The sequence below is a fragment of the Dreissena polymorpha genome, chromosome 6 (genome assembly GCF_020536995.1).
Source record: "Dreissena polymorpha isolate Duluth1 chromosome 6, UMN_Dpol_1.0, whole genome shotgun sequence".
Taxonomy (NCBI): Eukaryota; Metazoa; Mollusca; class Bivalvia; order Myida; family Dreissenidae; genus Dreissena; species Dreissena polymorpha.
Window position 1 is genome coordinate 36,655,319 of NC_068360.1, and position 18,446 is coordinate 36,673,764.

At 36.5% G+C, this 18,446-nt stretch overlaps 1 protein-coding gene and 1 pseudogene across 1 annotated transcript in view; both read left to right on the top strand.

Annotated features, from left to right (window-relative positions):
- The window catches only part of LOC127835586 (extracellular tyrosine-protein kinase PKDCC-like), an 11,885-nt pseudogene extending 11,758 nt beyond the window's left edge, over positions 1–127 (top strand).
- Positions 128–5,572: 5,445 nt separating this feature from the next.
- The window catches only part of LOC127835023 (mitogen-activated protein kinase kinase kinase kinase 4-like), a gene marked incomplete at its 5' end in the record, with an annotated part of 28,589 nt that continues 15,715 nt past the window's right edge, over positions 5,573–18,446 (top strand). Inside the window, 5 exon segments of the mRNA XM_052361205.1 lie at positions 5,573–5,620; positions 9,142–9,289; positions 9,733–9,866; positions 10,518–10,544; positions 17,447–17,687. Coding sequence (XP_052217165.1) covers positions 5,573–5,620; positions 9,142–9,289; positions 9,733–9,866; positions 10,518–10,544; positions 17,447–17,687 — 598 coding nt within the window.

Here is an 18,446-nt window from a genome sequence, read left to right on the forward strand (position 1 = left end):
AACGATGCCTTTGTTGGGGATTCATGTTTGGCTCTCTTGTGTCACCCCAGCATTCAACATAATGAGAAATTTGATGAAGACTTCAGTGAAAACAGATAAATACAAACAAAACACAGCTTCTCTCTGACTCATTACTTTCACGTAAAATGATCAGGGTTGTTGTTTTGCAATAAACACCTGCCCTCTAGGGTTGTAAACAACTGTTTTGACAAGAGTTTCATTGATCTTTTATACACAAACTCTGTTCACTTGTTCTTCTAATTATAGGTAATTATTGCAATGACATTATTTCCATTTGTCCAGTTTTTATGCCCCTCTTCAAAGAAGAGGGGGTATATGTTTGCACATGTCAGTCCATATGTCCATTCGTATGTCCACCAGATGGTTTCTGGATGATAACTCAAGAACGCTTAGGCCTAGGATCATGACACTTCATAGGTACATTGATCATGACTCGCAGATGACCCCTATTGATTTTGAGGTCACTAGGTCAAAGGTCAAGGTCACGGTGACCTGAAATAGTAAAATGGTTTCCGGATGATAACTCAAGAACGCTCATGCCTAGGATCATGAAACTTCATAGGTACATTGATCATGACTCGCAGATGACCCCCATTGATTATCAGGTCACTAGGTCAAAGGTCAAGGTCATGGTGATCCGAAATAGTAAAATGGTTTCCGGATGATAACTCAAGAACGCTTATGCCTAGGATCATGAAACGTCATAGGTACATTGATCATAACTGGCAAATGACCCCTATTGATTTTGAGGTCACTAGGTCAAAGGTCAAGGTCACTGTGACCCGAAATAGTAAAATGGTTTCCGAATGATAACTCAAGAACGCTTATGCCTAGGATCATGAAACTTCATAGGTAGATTGATCATGACTCGCAGATGACCCCTATTGATTTTGAAGTCACTAGGTCAAAGGTCAAGGTCAGGGTGACCCGAAATTGTAAATTTTTTTCTGGATGATAACTCCAGAAGGCTTATGCCTAGGATCATGAAACTTCATAGGTTCATTGATCATGACTCACAGATGACCCCTATTTATTTTCAGGTCACTAGGTCAAAGGTCAAGGTCATGGTGACTTAACTTAGAAAAATGGTTTCCGGATTATAACTCAAGGAACGCTTACGCCTAGGATCATGAAACTTCATGGGTACATTGATCATGACTCGCAGATAAGCCCTATTGACTTTCAGGTCACTAGGTCAAGGTCACAGTGACTCGAAACAGTAAAATGTTTTCCTGATGATAACTCAAGAATAATTAGGCCAGGATCATGAAACTTCATAGGAACATTGATCATGACTCACAGATGACCCCTATTGATTTTCAGGTCACTAGGTCAAAGGTCATGGTGACTTACCTTAGAAAAATGGTTTCCAGATCATAACTCAAGGAACGCTTACGCCTAGGATCATGAAACTTCATAGGTACATTGATCATGACTAGCAGATAAGCCCTTTTGACTTTCAGGTCACTAGGTCAAAGGTCAAGGTCACAGTGACTCGAAACAGTAAAATGTTTCCCTGATGAACTCAAGAATAATTAGGCCAAGGATCATGAAACTTCATAGGTACATTGATCATGACTGGCAGAGGACCCCTATTGATTTCAGGTCACTAGGTCAAAGGTGAAGGTCACAGTGACAAAAAACGTATTCACACAATGGCTGCCACTACAACTGACAGCCCATATGGGGGGCATGCATGTTTTACAAACAGCCCTTGTTTTCTTTTGAAAACACCTTATTTGTATGTTTTTGAAAGTTCCTCCAACATTTTGTACTGAGCACAGTCTTTCAGTCGCTGAGACTACTGATTTGGTTTGAAACTGTATGTTCAATGTTTGCAGCTGTTTGGTATCCTTAGGCAATGGGATTTAAGGATCTTGAACATTTAATGTTAATATGAATGTCTATGTGCGAAAATTGGTACTAAAATGCCTTATGCGGCCAGGGTAGGTTAATACCAGCCTGCTTATGGGCACATACTGGTCTAGAGCTAAGTTGGGTGCTATAAAGTCTTCAAGATCTGTGGTCTCGATGGGCACATTCTGGTCTAGAGCTAAGTTGGGTGCTATAAAGTCTTCAAGATCTGTGGTCTCGATGGGCACATACTGGTCCAGAGCTACGTTGGGCTATATAAGTCTTCAAGATCTGTGGTCTCGATGGGCACATACTGGTCTAGAGCTACATTGTGTGCTATAAAGTCTTCAAGATCTGTGGTCTCGATGGGCACATACTGGTCCAGAGCTACATTTGGTGCTATAAAGTCTTTAAGATCTGTGGTCTTGATGGCCACATACTGGTCCAGAGCTACATTGTGTGCTATAAAGTCTTCAAGATCTGTGGTCTCGATGGGCACATACTGGTCTAGAGCTAAGTTGGGTGCTATAAAGTCTTCAAGATCTGTGGTCTTGATGGGCACATACTGGTCTAGAGCTAAGTTGGGTGCTATAAAGTCTTCAAGATCTGTGGTCTCGATGGGCACACATACTGGTCTAGAGCTACATTGTTACTATAAAGTCTTCAAGATCTGTGGTCTGATGGGCACATACTGGTCCGGATCTACATTGTGTGCTATAAAGTCTCAAGATCTGTGGTGTCGATGGGCACATACTGGTCCAGAGCTACATTGTGTGCTATAAAGTCTTCAAGATCTGTGGTCTCGATGGGCACATACTGGTCTAGAGCTAAGTTGGGTGCTATAAAGTCTTCAAGATCTGTGGTCTCGATGGGCACATTCTGGTCTAGAGCTAAGTTGGGTGCTATAAAGTCTTCAAGATCTGTGGTCTCGATGGGCACATACTGGTCTAGAGCTAAGTTGGGTGCTATAAAGTCTTCAAGATCTGTGGTCTCGATGGGCACATACTGGTCTAGAGCTACATTGTTACTATAAAGTCTTCAAGATCTGTGGTCTCGATGGGCACATACTGGTCCGGATCTACATTGTAAGCTATAAAGTCTTCAAGATCTGTGGTCTCGATGGGCACATACTGGTCCAGAGCTACATTGTGTGCTATAAAGTCTTCAAGATCTGTGGTCTCGATGGGCACATAATGGTCTAGAGCTAAGTTGGGTGCTATAAAGGTCTTCAAGATCTGTGGTCTCGATGGGCACATTCTGGTCTAGAGCTAAGTTGGGTGCTATAAAGTCTTCAAGATCTGTGGTCTCGATGGGCACATACTGGTCCGGAGCTACATTGTGTGCTATAAAGTCTTCAAGATCTGTGGTCTCGATGGGCACATACTGGTCTAGAGCTAAGTTGGGTGCTATAAAGTCTTCAAGAATCTGTGGTCTCGATGGGCACATACTGGTCTAGAGCTAAGTTGGGTGCTATAAAAGTCTTCAAGATCTGTGGTCTCGATGGGCACATACTGGTCTAGAGCAAACTTGGGTGCTATAAAGTCTTCAAGATCTGTGGTCTCGATGGGCACATACTGGTGTAGAGCTAAGTTGGGTGCTATAAAGTCTGCAAGATCCGTGGTCTCGTTAGCGGACATTGTGACTCCTCACCTGAGTATACAAATGGAGCTACACGCGTACAGCTAGCTGTTTACCCCATTACCACTTAGATATGTATTTTGGCCGCATTTGTAGTCCCTTACAAAGTTACATTTATCTAAAGTCCTTTCTTACTAGACCCAAGTTTTAAAGGTTTCAGTTCCAAACCCTTGGATACTGATGAGGCAGCAAACAGCATAAAACCTGAACAGACTGAGTTACTCGCAGGCTGTTCTGGTTTTATGTTGTTTGCAAATAGCCAATTTCACTTAGCTTCTAAGTGGGGAAGGGTTCAGATAAATAGTCCATTTTTGCACAAAGCAGCTCATTTAAGTTGAATATTCAAGAATTAATGATTTAGACTGACTATTGTATATAACTTATAATCGTTAGGGAGTTGGTTCATCTCTTATCCCTGGAATTATTTCACCATACACAACAAGAGCAAAGCGTCCCATGGGGCATAAACTGACATGCAGCCTAAGTAATTTATCATAATCTTGGAAACATTATAGTCTGGGGACACCTTATTGTGTTATAATTTAATTGATCAGCACTTTAAGGTGAACAAGAGGTCAGAATGAGGATTGGGTGTTATATGAGATCATGTGGTGGAAGAAATTACCAGAATCTGATAGGGTCAAATGTGACTTGTGTTTATTTTTGCTATTTTTAAAGACATTGTGTACAGTTATTAAGTCTAGCTGTATTTACCAATGTGCTTGTTTGTTTTCCATCTGCATTGTAGCTAGTTAGAAGAATTTCATTTCAATCTAGTTGCTGTATAGTCCAAATAATTAGACATAATCTAGCGATTGCTTCTAGACAGTTAACATTGTTTTCCTATAGCAAATTAATTTCAACTTATATTTCAGTTTTTTAATGCCCCCGAAGAAGGGCATATAGTGATCGGACTGTCCGTCTGTCTTTCCGTCACACTTTGCGTTTAGGTTTCGAAAAATGCTCATAACTTTTATGTCCCTTCAGATAGCAACCTGATAATTTGTGTGCATGTGTATCTCATGGAGCTGCACATTTTGATTGGTGAATGGTCAAGGTCAAGGTCATCCTTCAAGGTCAAAGGTAAAAAAATAAATCCAAGGAAAGTAATAAGCGTCAAATGATATAATTATCTGTAACCGCCAAATGATAACAAAAAAATTAATAAATCAAAGCGATGCAGTAGGGGGCATTGTGTTTCTGACAAACACATCTCTTGTGTTGTTTAATCTTTGCTAATACATAAAGTTATCATAAAGTATCACTGAGAATGATTCATATCTTAAATGTGTGAGAATTGTGCAAGAACACCACTTTAGTAGATTTTGAAAATAAACGTTAACAACACAATATGAGTATTTGTAGGTAACTTTTTTTGGCAGAATTACTTTGAACCAAATTTATTTTTAAAATCAGTTAACAAAAAGGGCTACACATTATAATTCTAAATGAACAATGTAATTGTAAATTAAAATGACATTCCATGTAAATTACCAAATTAATAATTTCATCTAAATCCAATCCTAACAAGTTATTTATAACCGACCAATGACATAACACTATGCAACTTTCAATTGTCACAGTTTTATATGGCAACAAATGGAATTGGAACAGTGGTAGTGGTTTCAGACGTGGTGTAGCATTGCTTGAAAGTTTTAATTATCATTCGTCTTATGCAATTACTTAAAAGTGATGTTTTATGATGTTTTGTGTTTAATAATTCTTGCATGATAAATCTGCGCTGTTAAAGCTTCCGACATGACTTTATGTTGGAACAATACTATTACAAAATGAAAATTACTGATATGAGGTCGACCTCATATTTATAGGTGTAGTTGATGATAAGACTGCTAGACCATGCAAGTTATGTTGTTGTTTTTAATGCCTATCTATACTTGCAGCTAGCTAGGTCATGCAAATTCTGTTTTCATGCTCATCTAGTTCTTGTATGCAGCTAGACCAATCAAAATATTTTTGGTCATGCCCATCTAGTGTTTGATAGACAGCTAGACCATGCAAGTGTTGTCCCCTACTGTGAGCATGTTGTTTGTATTGCCAGGTTGAGGCTAGACCTGCCATAGACCAGTGTACACAGCAAGATGTCTGGGTAATATTGCTTTAAATGTGACCTTTGTGTGGACCTATCCTGTAGCACCTAACACTGGTGTAGGTCACATACCTTCCTCTCCCACCTAGCTTCCTCTTTGGGGGATATCAAGAAGCAGGAGCTAAGGAGCCATTTTCCCCTTAAATCTGTTCTAAGCCCATATATTTTGATCTTGGTCTGTATATTTTCTGAGAAAACAACAATGTCCTCTATGCACACAGACTTTGCAAGAGACACATTTCTATATTTTTAAAAAGTTCAAATTACAGGTGAATACCAAACTCAAGTGAAACAAATGATGTCACCACAACATCACACAGCTTTACTCTCAAGTTAATACAAATGATACCTGTATGTAATGTATGTAATTACACGCACATTTTTTCCAAATGTTTAAATTCAACTCCACTTGCCTGCAATCAGTTATTGTTTGAGTTCATTCCAAAATGTAGTTTCTTCTTCAATCCCCCTTATTAACCCCTGTAAAACTTGCACATAAAATTCCTTGTAGATTATGCTATAATAATAACATGCTTTTTAGTCATCTTCAATGACGTTGGTAGTTTCTTCTTCTTACATGTTCCTTTAACCAGACTCCTCATTTGTTCTGAGAGATGGATTTCCTTGCACAATAGCTTCATTCCAGTGAATTTGAGTTTTAAAGTAACCTGAATTGTATCATTTATTATTATGCCCCCCCCCCCCCCTTCTTTCATGATTCATGGTTGAGGGCAATCATGTTTTTTGCACTTTATTATCTTTTTCCATGCGTTTTAGATTTTGTAACAACACATGTTGGCCTATGAGAGACGTTATTTGTGTGCACAACCATATCACTACCTGTTAGCTCATAATCAACAGTTGGATTCAGCACGGATTTTAACTCTTTCCCACTAAGATACATAATTATTATTTTGTTTGTAGTCCCTTAAAAAGTTACATTTAATTTAAGACCTTTCTTACTAGATTCAAGTTGTTAAGGCTTCATTTTCAACCCTTAGATACTGATGAGCAGCAAACAGCATAAAACCTGAACAGACTGCGAGTTATATGCAGGCTGTTCTGGTTTTATGCCGTTTGCACATAGCCATTTTCAATTTGATTCTGAGTGGGAAAGAGTTAAAAGCTCTTCATCAATGTCAAAGCCATATAAAGGGGGTATCAATTACTGTCAGCAACATCTCTAGTTTATTTTACTGCTAGAAGATTTTCAACATTAACATATTGGTGTTTACAGAAATTATCCTTATTAATATTCTGGTACACATTTGATATTTTATTAATAATATCTGTGTTCATTGGTTTTAGTTATTAGCTTGTGAGCCCATGCTGTGAGAATACTGGGCATGTGTGTCAAGTGTCGTCCCAGATTTTCATGTGCAGTGAATGCACATGCGTTAAGCCCAGTTTTCACAGAGCGTGGCTCAAATTTTTTATATGAAGGACATTGTAATATGATTAGCGTTGTGCTATAATGGTATTTCATTAATTGTAAGATCATAAGTAGTTTGATGTATTTGTTTGCCCGTAGCGAACAAATACCTGACATAAAATAACAGAATTATAATCATGAAAATTATTGACATTCAAAGCTCATCACAAAAGCAAACAAAGTGACCACCAGGCTGGTAATCTAGTATTGAGATCTGTAAATCAACAAGAAACAGTGGACAGTTTGTAATGTTTGGACTTACTGTTGATCTAGGAATCCTATACATTTGACTTTGTAATCTTCTGAAACCCTGCTCAATCACAGCACTGTGTGCTGGAGGCCAAACATACAAACTGAGTGTTTGCTGTAATGGATTGATTGTTGGTGCTCTTATTCTTATGTGGCAAGCTTATAGTTTTAAATTTTGAAAATTGTTTTATTTCGTTATCAAAAATCACATTTGATTTGAGGATGTTTCATGAAATAAATATTGTTTCAGGTTTGAATGACTATCCTACCTCTTATAGAACTTAGAGGCTTACCAAATATGTTAATTTGAGTTTCAAACCCAGAAAACCAAACTGTTTGTTATAATGCCCTAGCCTGCTGCCCCATATGGCTATGTTGTCGCTTTTATTGACATTCTCAAGAGCCAATCATGATTAATTAAATTGTTTAGAGATTATGTCTGATTTTGGTCCCTTATAGTTTAGAGATTATTTTAAGCTTAATTGCTTTATTATGGTATCTCATATCAGTAAAGAAATAGTTACCCCTGCACGACTTTGGTAAGGATAACAGTGGTCAGTAACAAGTGCTGGTTTGGAATGGGACTAAAATGACATTTTTTGTCCCTCTGTATTTGCAATTATTATTCCTTTCAGATAAAAATTAATCAACTTGGAACTATTTTGTTATGTCCCCCACCCACTATTGTGGGGGACATATTGTTTTTGCCCTGTCTGTCTGTTGGTCTGTTTGCTCCAACTTTAACATTTGCAATAACTTTTTCAATATTCAAGATAGCAACTTGATATTTGGTATGCATGTGTATCTCATGGAGCTGCACATTTTGAGTGGTGAAAGGTCAAGGTCAAGGTCATCCTTCAAGGTCAGAGGTCAAATATATGTGGCCAAAATCGCTCATTTTATGAATACTTTTGCAATATTGAAGATAGCAACTTGATATTTGGCATGCATGTGTATCTCATGGAGCCACACATTTTGAGTGGTGAAAGGTCAAGGTCATCCTTCAAGGTCAAAGGTGAAAAAAAAAATCAAAGCGGCTCGAAAGGGGACATAGTGTTTCTGACAAACACATTTCTTGTTTTTAAACATGGGTTATTTCTTTGAAATTTGTTTAGAGCAACAGTATCTTCTCATGATTCCTCACCAACACACTGCCAAGATATATTAAACAAATATGTTGTCAGAACCACCCATTCTTAAGCATTACTCGGACAGTAAATTTGTGCAATGATGCTGACAATGATTATGATAACTTGCAAGTTTTTGAAAAACTTCTGGTCAAAACATTAAACTTCAAGTTTTATTGACAAGTCAAATGGCCTAGAAATGCATTGGCTGGCATTTAGATCCTCACTATATTAGATAACATGATAAGGTTTCCCTATGTTTTATGGGATTGGGACTTTGCTGGGTCCTTGTACAAACAAGACCTTGAAATGATGTTTGACAAGTCTGAAATATGAGCAGTTGTTTAAGTGGCTGCTTTTTATCCTGGGATGAAGGAGCCTAATCCTTCCCAGGGTTACTCGGAGGACAACAGGTGATGTGACGGGGAACCAAACAATAAAGGTGCCAATAAAAGTTCCAATATTGAGTTTATTAATGTTAACTTGGTGTCCTGCTTTTAGCTCCCGTCTGAGCATGAAGTGCTCCTTCTGACCTATCATGGTCAGTTGATGTCCCTTGTAGTGTGCTGCATGATCTTGAAAATATCTAGGCCCAGCTTGAATCTGGTTCACATGCGTCCAAGAACTATGCCACCAGGTCATATTTAAAATCATTATGGTTGTCTGTTTTAATACCGGTATATAAAACAGCATTGTTTGCCTTGTATTTTCAGAACAAGGGTAGCAGTGAGCAGAGTGAGATAGACTCCAAGCGTCACCGTCACTCAGATCGGGACATCACACGTAATGGCGGTCAGCACAAGAATGCACAGAAGATGTCCTCCAACTCCTCCTTCCCTGGGTCGCTGGCAGGTGGGGGACGTAAGTGGGCTTGATTTGTATTTTACACTTCTCATGTCTCAAGTCTGTGGTTGGCGAGATTTGCGAAGTTTCATAATTTGTTTGAATTACCTTTCTAGTTTTGAAAAGACTGTTTGCAACTTGTTTGTTGTGTTTTAACTTTAAAACACAAGAATGCTTTTACTTGAATACGTGCTATTGGTATTTTTAAATTAAAAAATATACTTATCAATTATATTCCTCATCATGACATTTTAATGTTTTTGAAAACTGACTTTTTTTAACACACTGAAATTCATGAATTTCTGATTTGTAGAGAAAAAACAGAGGTATTATCATTGTTAATTTTTCTAGGTGTTTGTGTTTCGTTATCAAATTTGTCAACCCAGGAATCCAACGAAATTAATGTCCCACAAATATTAATGATTTTACAGTATACGAGATATTTGTCTTGTTCACTACAGCCCTGCAGTCTCCACGTCACAGTGCGAGTAGTGGTGTGTTGCCTGACCTACTTCCGCAGCACACGCCCCCACAGTCAAGGTCACCACAGAATGTTGTAGGTCAGAGGCCTCAGGACAAGACCACGTCAGACGAGGTGAGCGGGTCAGGTGGTGTTGGATTAGGTCAACATAATGGTCCTTTTGTTATTATTTACCTTAGGTTGGTTGGTCCAACATCCAGGCCTCATGCACTATGATTATTCTTTATTCCAGTCCTAAATCAATTATACAGCCAATCGGGATTGCCACTCATATTTAACATGCTTTCTTACAAGCTTTCTTATTGGTCAATTTATCTCCCATATAAATGTTTAGGCCTTATGCACTGTAAACATTCTTAAGCCAAATCTTATAAATACCTGTGTTGAGAACATAGCCCCTGTAACCCTTTGAAGCTATCACAAATTGCAAACAATTTGTCAGACAGCCCTTACGAAAAATCAATCAAAGGTTACCATTTCTTATTAAAATATAAGGGATTTTTCCTTGGCTATGAAATTTCTTCATGCTATCGTAGGTTTTTGAGTGATCAATGCTTGATTTGAAGAAAGTTAAACTGTAGTAAATATATTATGTTAAACTGTTATGTAAGAAAGAGTTAAGTTTGGAATTTCCTATAGGATTTTTTTTAAAGTAAGCCTACATAACTGGAGCATGTATCAAGAACTGTATCATAAAACAGTAATGCTTATGAAGATTGTTTAGCCTGCTTAGCCATTGAAGATGTGAGCGCTCTGTTATTTCAGTTCCATCGACTGGCTGTCGACCCAAAGGTAGCCCTATATCAGGCAGATGCTTTTCATAGCTCAACACTCGTACAGAAAATCATGCAGTGAATACTGTAAATTTCCTTATAAACATTCCCAAAAAAACAACAGAATGTCAATAACTAGACAAATACTTATATTGTAAACCCATTCCTAAAAAAATTAACCTTATCACTTACAAGATTCTGCAGTTGGGGGTATTGGGCATTCGAAAATCCTTTTCATTGTATATTTCAAATATCAGTTTAATAAAATATAAATGACTTTCCAGAGCAAGATTTTAGTTTAGATAATTTACTGAAAATTACCTGTTTTTCCCAAGTTTTTGCATAAAAACATTCAATGATCACAAATTTTTCTCAATTATCACTATATTATCTTCCTCCAATATCAGCCATAATTATCCATCCAAGAAATGTCATTTCTAATATAAAATATGGTTAATTATTAAAAAACCAAGGTCATATCGTTTACAGCTGATTTTTATGCTCCCCCAAAATTTTTGAGGGGAGCATATAGTCGCCGCTTCGTCTGACTAAGCGTGCGTGCGTCCGTCCGTCCGAGCACAATTTTTGTCCGGGCTATTTCTCAGCAATTAATGACCTCAATTCAATTAAACTTTATGGGAAGCTTCACTACCAAGAGGAGATGTGCATATTATCACTCGGTTCTGGTCGGATGATTTTTCACAGAGTTATGGCCCTTTGAAATTTTCAATTAACTGTACATATAGTGCAATTCTTGTCTGGGCTATTTCTCAGCAACTAATGACCAGAATTCAATGAAACTTTATGGGAAGCTTCACTACCAAGAGGACATGTGCATATTATCAGCGGGTTCTAGTCAGATGATTTTTCACAGAGTTATGGCCCTTTGAATTTTTTTATTAACTGTACATATAGTGCAATTCTTGTCCGGGCTATTTCTCTCCAACTACTGACTCGAATTCAATGAAGCTTCATGGAAAGCTTAACTACCTTGAGGAGATGCGCATGTTATTTGTGGGTTCTGGTTAGATGAACAATTTAGAGAGTTATGGCCCTTTGAATTTTTAAGTTGCTCAACCATCCATCGTATTATTTTGTCCAAAGTTATGCCCCTCAAGAGGTTTCCTTTTATCTGAATATATAGTGCAATATTGTTACAAAAAAAAACTTTGGGGAGCATTACCCGTCTCCGACGGTTTCTTGTTTATTATATTTAGGTAATAATTACAAAAATATTGTTTTGAGGTGACCAAATCTTTTATTGAGAATGTAAATTTGTGTTATCTTAATGTTTCCAAATAAGAGTTTATTATTTCATTAGTTGCAATGTTCAGTCTTGTTCTGGCAAAATGAAACAAGTTAATTTACAAATTCACTTAAAATTCCTTTGATATCCAATATGCCAATTTGCTTTTATAGCTAGCATTTTATCTCATTTTAATGATCAATATTATACAGTTGCTTATAGTTACATCAGAAGAAATAAAGATTAATTTTAGAAAGAATGTTTTGATTTGAGACATTGGAGATTATTTATTTACATTTTTTTCAATGTTCCTTAAATAACATGGACTTGAAATGTTTTACTAAATCAGTTCAACATTGTGTATTTGCAACTGTCAACTCTGAACAAGATTGCTAACTGTTTCATTCTACAAGTTTAAACTATACCAAACACTTCCAGCCTTTCTTGATATTCAAACATATTTAGTTGCTTTAAAGTCAAAAATATGATTCCCTGTATATAAATTTGAACAAAAGAATCTCAAGCTAGTGGTTTAAAATGGTAAAGCATCCAGTTGGATGGGCCATTAATTAGGTAATATACAGTATCCATTGTGCATGGTTTTTTGTACGTAGTGCCCCTGTATCGCTGTACACTGACTGTCTGTACTCTGGTGTAACTGGGCCGCTCTCTTAGAAAACGGGGCTTAATGCATGTGCGAAGAGTGTCTCCCAGATATACTTGGACAACACTTTTCGCTTTAATTGGATTTTCGCCAAGAAGATATTTCCTTTGAACCAAAAATTATATTAAAGTGCAAAGTGTTGTCCTGCATAGCATGTGCAGACTTCACAGGCTAATCTTGGACGACACTATGCACATGCATTAAGCCCTGTTTTTCTAGAGTGCAGCTCACTGGATCTCATCGATCAACCATGTCCATTGTGCCCCATCGCTAGCTGGCTTGCACAAGGCTTATTGGTCAGCTTTGTTACAATAGTATATGAGTCTTCCTCTGTGAAAGCTGGGGCTAAATGCATGTGCATACATTTTCACAGGCTAATCCGGGATGACACTTTCCACTTTGACTTGATTTCCCTTTAATAGAACTACCGTAAAAATGCAGTCATAAGTCTACCCGCTCATAAGTCGGGGGGTAAAAAATGATACGCAAATCAGAGATTTTGAATATGTCCAATTCATAAGTCGAGTCAGAAATTGTCCGTGCAAGAATTTCATAAACAGACACAATTTTAAATGTACGAGAAGTTTTTATTCTATACATAGACCATGACATCAATATAGCACTGTGCGATGTCATAGCAGACACGTGTATTATGTACGATATATATTTAGGAAAAAAAAAATAATATATGAAAATATAGACGAGCAAATCATAATGAACCACATAAAAACAAAGACAACTTAGGAAAACGGAACTTATATACATGAACATCATAATTTACACATTAACGACATACGAAACACCAAACTCGCGTTCAGCAGCACTATTATTAATTGATTGCTCTGCAAATTTTATCACGCGTATTTCAAACGTATTGTCATACGCATGGCGTTGCAGTTTTCGAGGCATTTTCACAAATCAAATGTGTTAGTCAAATTAATAAATTATTATTATAAAGTTTGCACTAAATTGTCCACGCTAGTAATAATCCACAAACTTATAATCCGATGACACACTGTGATCACTGTAATCAAATTTTGTACTTTTAATCTGTCTATCAAAACAACTGATTAGTTCCTCGGTAAACACGTTTTTATGACAATGATTGACATAACCAATAGACCGCTAACTCCACCTTTGTCCTACATAACAGTTTCAAAGGCGGAGCTATGCACATGCTCAAACATAATTGGACGATTACCAGTGAATAACAAACTCGCGATTGGTTAAACACGTCGCTTCACAAATTAAAGAAATTTTATTTTATCGGCAAGAAGGGTGATGCTTTATGGCTTCTTGACAGGAAGCAGCTTTTCTTTGATGACGTCAAGTGTCAATTCACACAGGTTGCCCAATTCTCGCTCTACTTTAAAAATGACTCGATCTTTTGTTTACACGTTCAGTTGTAAAAAAAACACCTGCTTACATGAAAACTTTGGATAAAATTATGAAAAAAAAACACAAGGGAAATGTTGCGGCAAACTGTGGTTATTTTAATTGGTGAGTATCAGTTAAAAGAGGAAATTTTGTGTGTCCTATTTCAACAAGTTTTCTATACAACAACAACAACAACTTTAACCATTTCTGCGGGGATCGATCTTAGTAGAATGTCATCATTATTTTTCATGGACGACCTCATAAGTCGAGACTGTAAATTCTATCAAATTTTTTAGGAAAAAAATCTTGACTTATGACTGCATTTTTACGGTACCTAAAAAAAAAAAAAAATTACATGAAAGTCTAAAGTGTTTTCCCTGATTAGCCTTTTTGGACTGCGCAGGCTAACCTTGGTCTACTGTTAGCGCCCATGCATTATGCCAAGTTTGTCCAGAGTGCTGCTTGTATATAATTTATGTTATTTTTTATTTGCTTTCACTCGTCTACCAAAGAAATCTAGATTTAGTGTTCTGTTGTCAAATTTCACCAATTGTGAGCACCAAACATTATTATTTGACCTCCTGTAGACGTTGATCTTTTGTCTGAATAATCAATTCACATTAAGCTTTTTAAGCATTTTATTCACAGCCTTGTATGTTTTTACCACACAGTTTTCATCATATATAAAGACCCGAATAAAGTTGAAAACAGGCAAGCTAGTGCATAAATTGTTCTGTGTCAATGGATTTCAAGATAATGCTAAATGAAGGATTCTGTTACAATGAGATATGTTGTTTCTGTTTAAATAAAATGTTTACACTGCAATCTTTCAAACTCAATTTGAACATGTAGCCAATAAAAACTAGTGTCTTTATTCTAGATTTCCTCCTCTCCAATATAATTTGCTACTATTGTTTTAAGAAATGGCTGACCATTTCAAGTTGTTGTGCAAGCCAGTGTGTTGAAGTGTTTGTGCCAGAAGCATTGTATGGCATTTCATCATAAATGGATTATTTCTGTTATCCATGTATTGATGATGTGTTGGAGACAAAGTTTTTAACAAAAATTTGCAATTTCAAAATGAAAATGACTTCATCTTTATGAACATTCTTGAGTAACCTTTTTAAGTATAAAAGGTAAAACTGTCTTGTTCAAAAAATAAGTTTTATAGCTTTTAATCTTAAAAGTTGCTTGTTGTTCCATACAGGTTTGTTATTGGTGCACTGTTATATTTATCTTTGTAAGAGTGTTTAATCCAACATAAAGGTTTTACTGACAGAAATGCATACAAACACTGCAGTGTCTGTACTAAGGTACTTATAAGGAGATTGTAGCAGTCACAATAACTTATGACCCCGGTAGAGTGGCATATAGCAGTTGAACTGTCCGTCAGTTTGTGCGTCCGTCCGTCAGTCTGTGCATCCGTCCGAAAACTTTAACATTGGCCATTACTTTTGCAATATTTAATATAGCAACTTGATATTTGGCATGCATGTGTATCTCATGGAGCTGCACATTTTGAGAGGTGAAAGGTCAATTTCAAGGTCATCCTTCAAAGTCAAATGTAAAAAAAAACAAAATCCAAGGGAAGTAACAAGCTTTAAAGGGAGATAATTTCTATTTATCATTTGGCAGGTACAGATCATTTTCACAAGGGAAGTAATATTTTTTAAAGGGATATAATGAACAACAAAAAATTCAAAGCGGCGCAGTAGGGGGCATTGTGTTTCTGACAAACACATATCTTGTTCAAATATAAGCCATTATTTCTATGTGATGAATCTCATGTTAAATCAAACATATAACTCTGTATATTCTGTTTTACCTCAAATGCATGAAAACCACGTAACAATTCATACTAATTATCAGCAATATAATATCTTCCATTTCCACAATGTCCAAAAATTTTCTGTACAAATTGTACAAGCAAAATTATTTGTAAGTCAATATGGATATCATTTTTATATTGTTAATCAACTTTAAAAAAAAATATAGTACCAAAAATTATAACAATTTGTCTAAACTTAATATGTTGTATTTATTTGAATAATTTGATATATTTGTTCTACATATTATGCATAAGCAATAATTTAAGAGTTCATGTAACTTTGATGTTTTTTCATGAATAAAAACAGCCAAAAATTCATTTGTGTCTCAGTATTTAAGGTTGGCACATGATTATGCATAATTATACTGTTAGGATCCATCATCTTCATATAACCCAAATATGTCAAATTGTTTCCCTTGGTTATGGACGGAATCCCAGCGGACAAAATCCATTCCATTCATGTATGCATTTTGGGACATCATTGCTTCAGGTGATTTTACACTGAAGAAAAATCCTCTTATTGAAAACTCAGCTATTTATTAATTAAACAGAATTAAAGTTCATATAATAGCTATGTTCATGCAAAATAAATTCCTTATTAACAACCAAAAACAAGTATTTACAATAGATTGTTTTGATATGATGAAGTGAATATTTCATACAAATTTATGTTGAATATTTTTTATGGGGTCGGGACAATGACAAATAGTTTGAAAAAAAAACAATTTGAGGGAGCTTTTTGTGGTGTCTAAAATGATTGTATAGGTATAATGTTGGGATTCAATGTCTCTTGAAAATAGAAGGTAACATTTATAAACATGAGGGTCAGCCTCACAGGACACTTATCATCATTAGCATGTCCATCATAGCTGTTCTATGAATTTCACTGTTACTGAGACTCATTTTTGATTTTGCTGAAAATTACTACGTATATTAACACAGCTGCCTGCAATGCTCCTGATTTTAGAGGCGTTAGACCCAGTTCAACTAATACTTCAACTAATACATAGCATTGAGAGAACACTTTTAGGGGAAATATTTTCACACTTCAGTGAATAAGGAAATACTTAAAGAATGCAGCCTACAAATCAGTTTTGCAAATATGCTTCCTTCACATGTCCTCATTTGATAACAAAGGTCCAATCTCTCCTTGCTTTATATTTGTTTCATAGGCAAATCGTTAGCTTAATTTTATAATCATCCTTGCGTAGAACTAAAAGATTTATTTAAAGATAAAAAAAGCAGCTAGCAATGTTAAATTTTAAAATAGACAATGCCAACAAGTTGAAATCAAATGCTTTCATTTTGTCATTTTTTGAAGAAATCTGTAAACAACTTCTGAAGACCCTCAAGAAACTTAGGTTTGAAATGTGAAGTTCTCATTTCAAATGCAAAAATAATAGTTTTTCATTCATTGTCTGTTTGCCAATAATCAATGACAAATAAAAATCAATCCTTATATTTAGCCATGTAATTAACAATTTCCTACTCTAAAGGATTGTAAAAAAATTGCGATTTGCAAACAGCATAAAACCAGAAAAGCCTGCAAGCAACTCTCAGTCTGTTCATGTTTTATGCTGTCTGCTATCAGTATCTAGAAATGCATCAAAGTGTGTATCTGAGGGGTAAAGTGTCAAAATACAAGAAAGTCAGTTTTGTATTGGTTATCTGCCAAGCGAGTTCCCATCACAGGAACTCCAATAATCTATTAGCCAATAGTCTTTTAGCCAATAATCAAGTAGTAATAAAAAGGCAATGTAATATCAATCCTGTGATTTAACACGCCTCCCTGCGACTGTGTTTCAGTACCGCCAGGCGGTCAGCAAGACGCCCTCCATGCGCCATCAACGCTCCTTCTCTGCGTTTGGTTTTGGGGCGAGTAGCGGCTCCACAGTGGGCTCACAGTCCAGCCAGTCCTCGCGGCGTGGCTCTCAGATCAATGTAAACGTGGCCCCTACCCAGACCCACGAGTCTGTGTCCGATACACCGGAGATACGGAAGTACAGGAAGCGGTTCCATTCAGACATCTTGTGTGCTTCGCTTTGGGGTGGGTACTAGGCTTCATAATTACTTAAGGGTTGTGATTTTTCCTCCTTTCAGTTTATTTCCTCCTTTTCAATGTTGAACTTATTTGACAAATAGTAATTTGATTATATACAAATCTACATACAAATGAAGAGTTAAATGTAATCCTGTAATAGGGTAGGGCATTTTCCCCCCCCTGAAGTAATCCTAAATCACACTCCAGTGCTGAAGATGTTTTACTTATCAATTTGATTAATTTCGAAATTATTCAGTGAAGATTGTGTTTAAAGTTAAGCAATACTTGTGATATTGAAAGGCATTATTATTGCTCACAACAATGTGATTTCACCTATTTTCCTATGTTTTTTTCTATTTCATCTAGTTAGCTCGGCTGTTTTCGGAGAAAACCCGAGGTATTGTCATAGCCAGCTCGCCGTCCGCCGTAGGCGTCGTGCTTAAACCTTAACATTGGCTCTAAAATCAAAGTGCTTCCACATACAACTTTGAAACTTCATATGTAGATGCACCTTGATGAGTTCTACACGCCACATCCATTTTTGGGTCACTAGGTCAAAGGTCAAGGTCACTGTGACCTCTAATATAAAACTTAAACATAGACTCTAAAGTCAAAGTACTTCCACCTACAACTTTGAAACTTCATATGTAGATGCACCTTGATGAGTTCTACACGCCACACCCATTTTTGGGTCACTAGGTCAAAGGTCAAGGTCACTGTGACCTCTAAAAATAAAAAATAAATCTGACAAGCTTTCACAGCAGA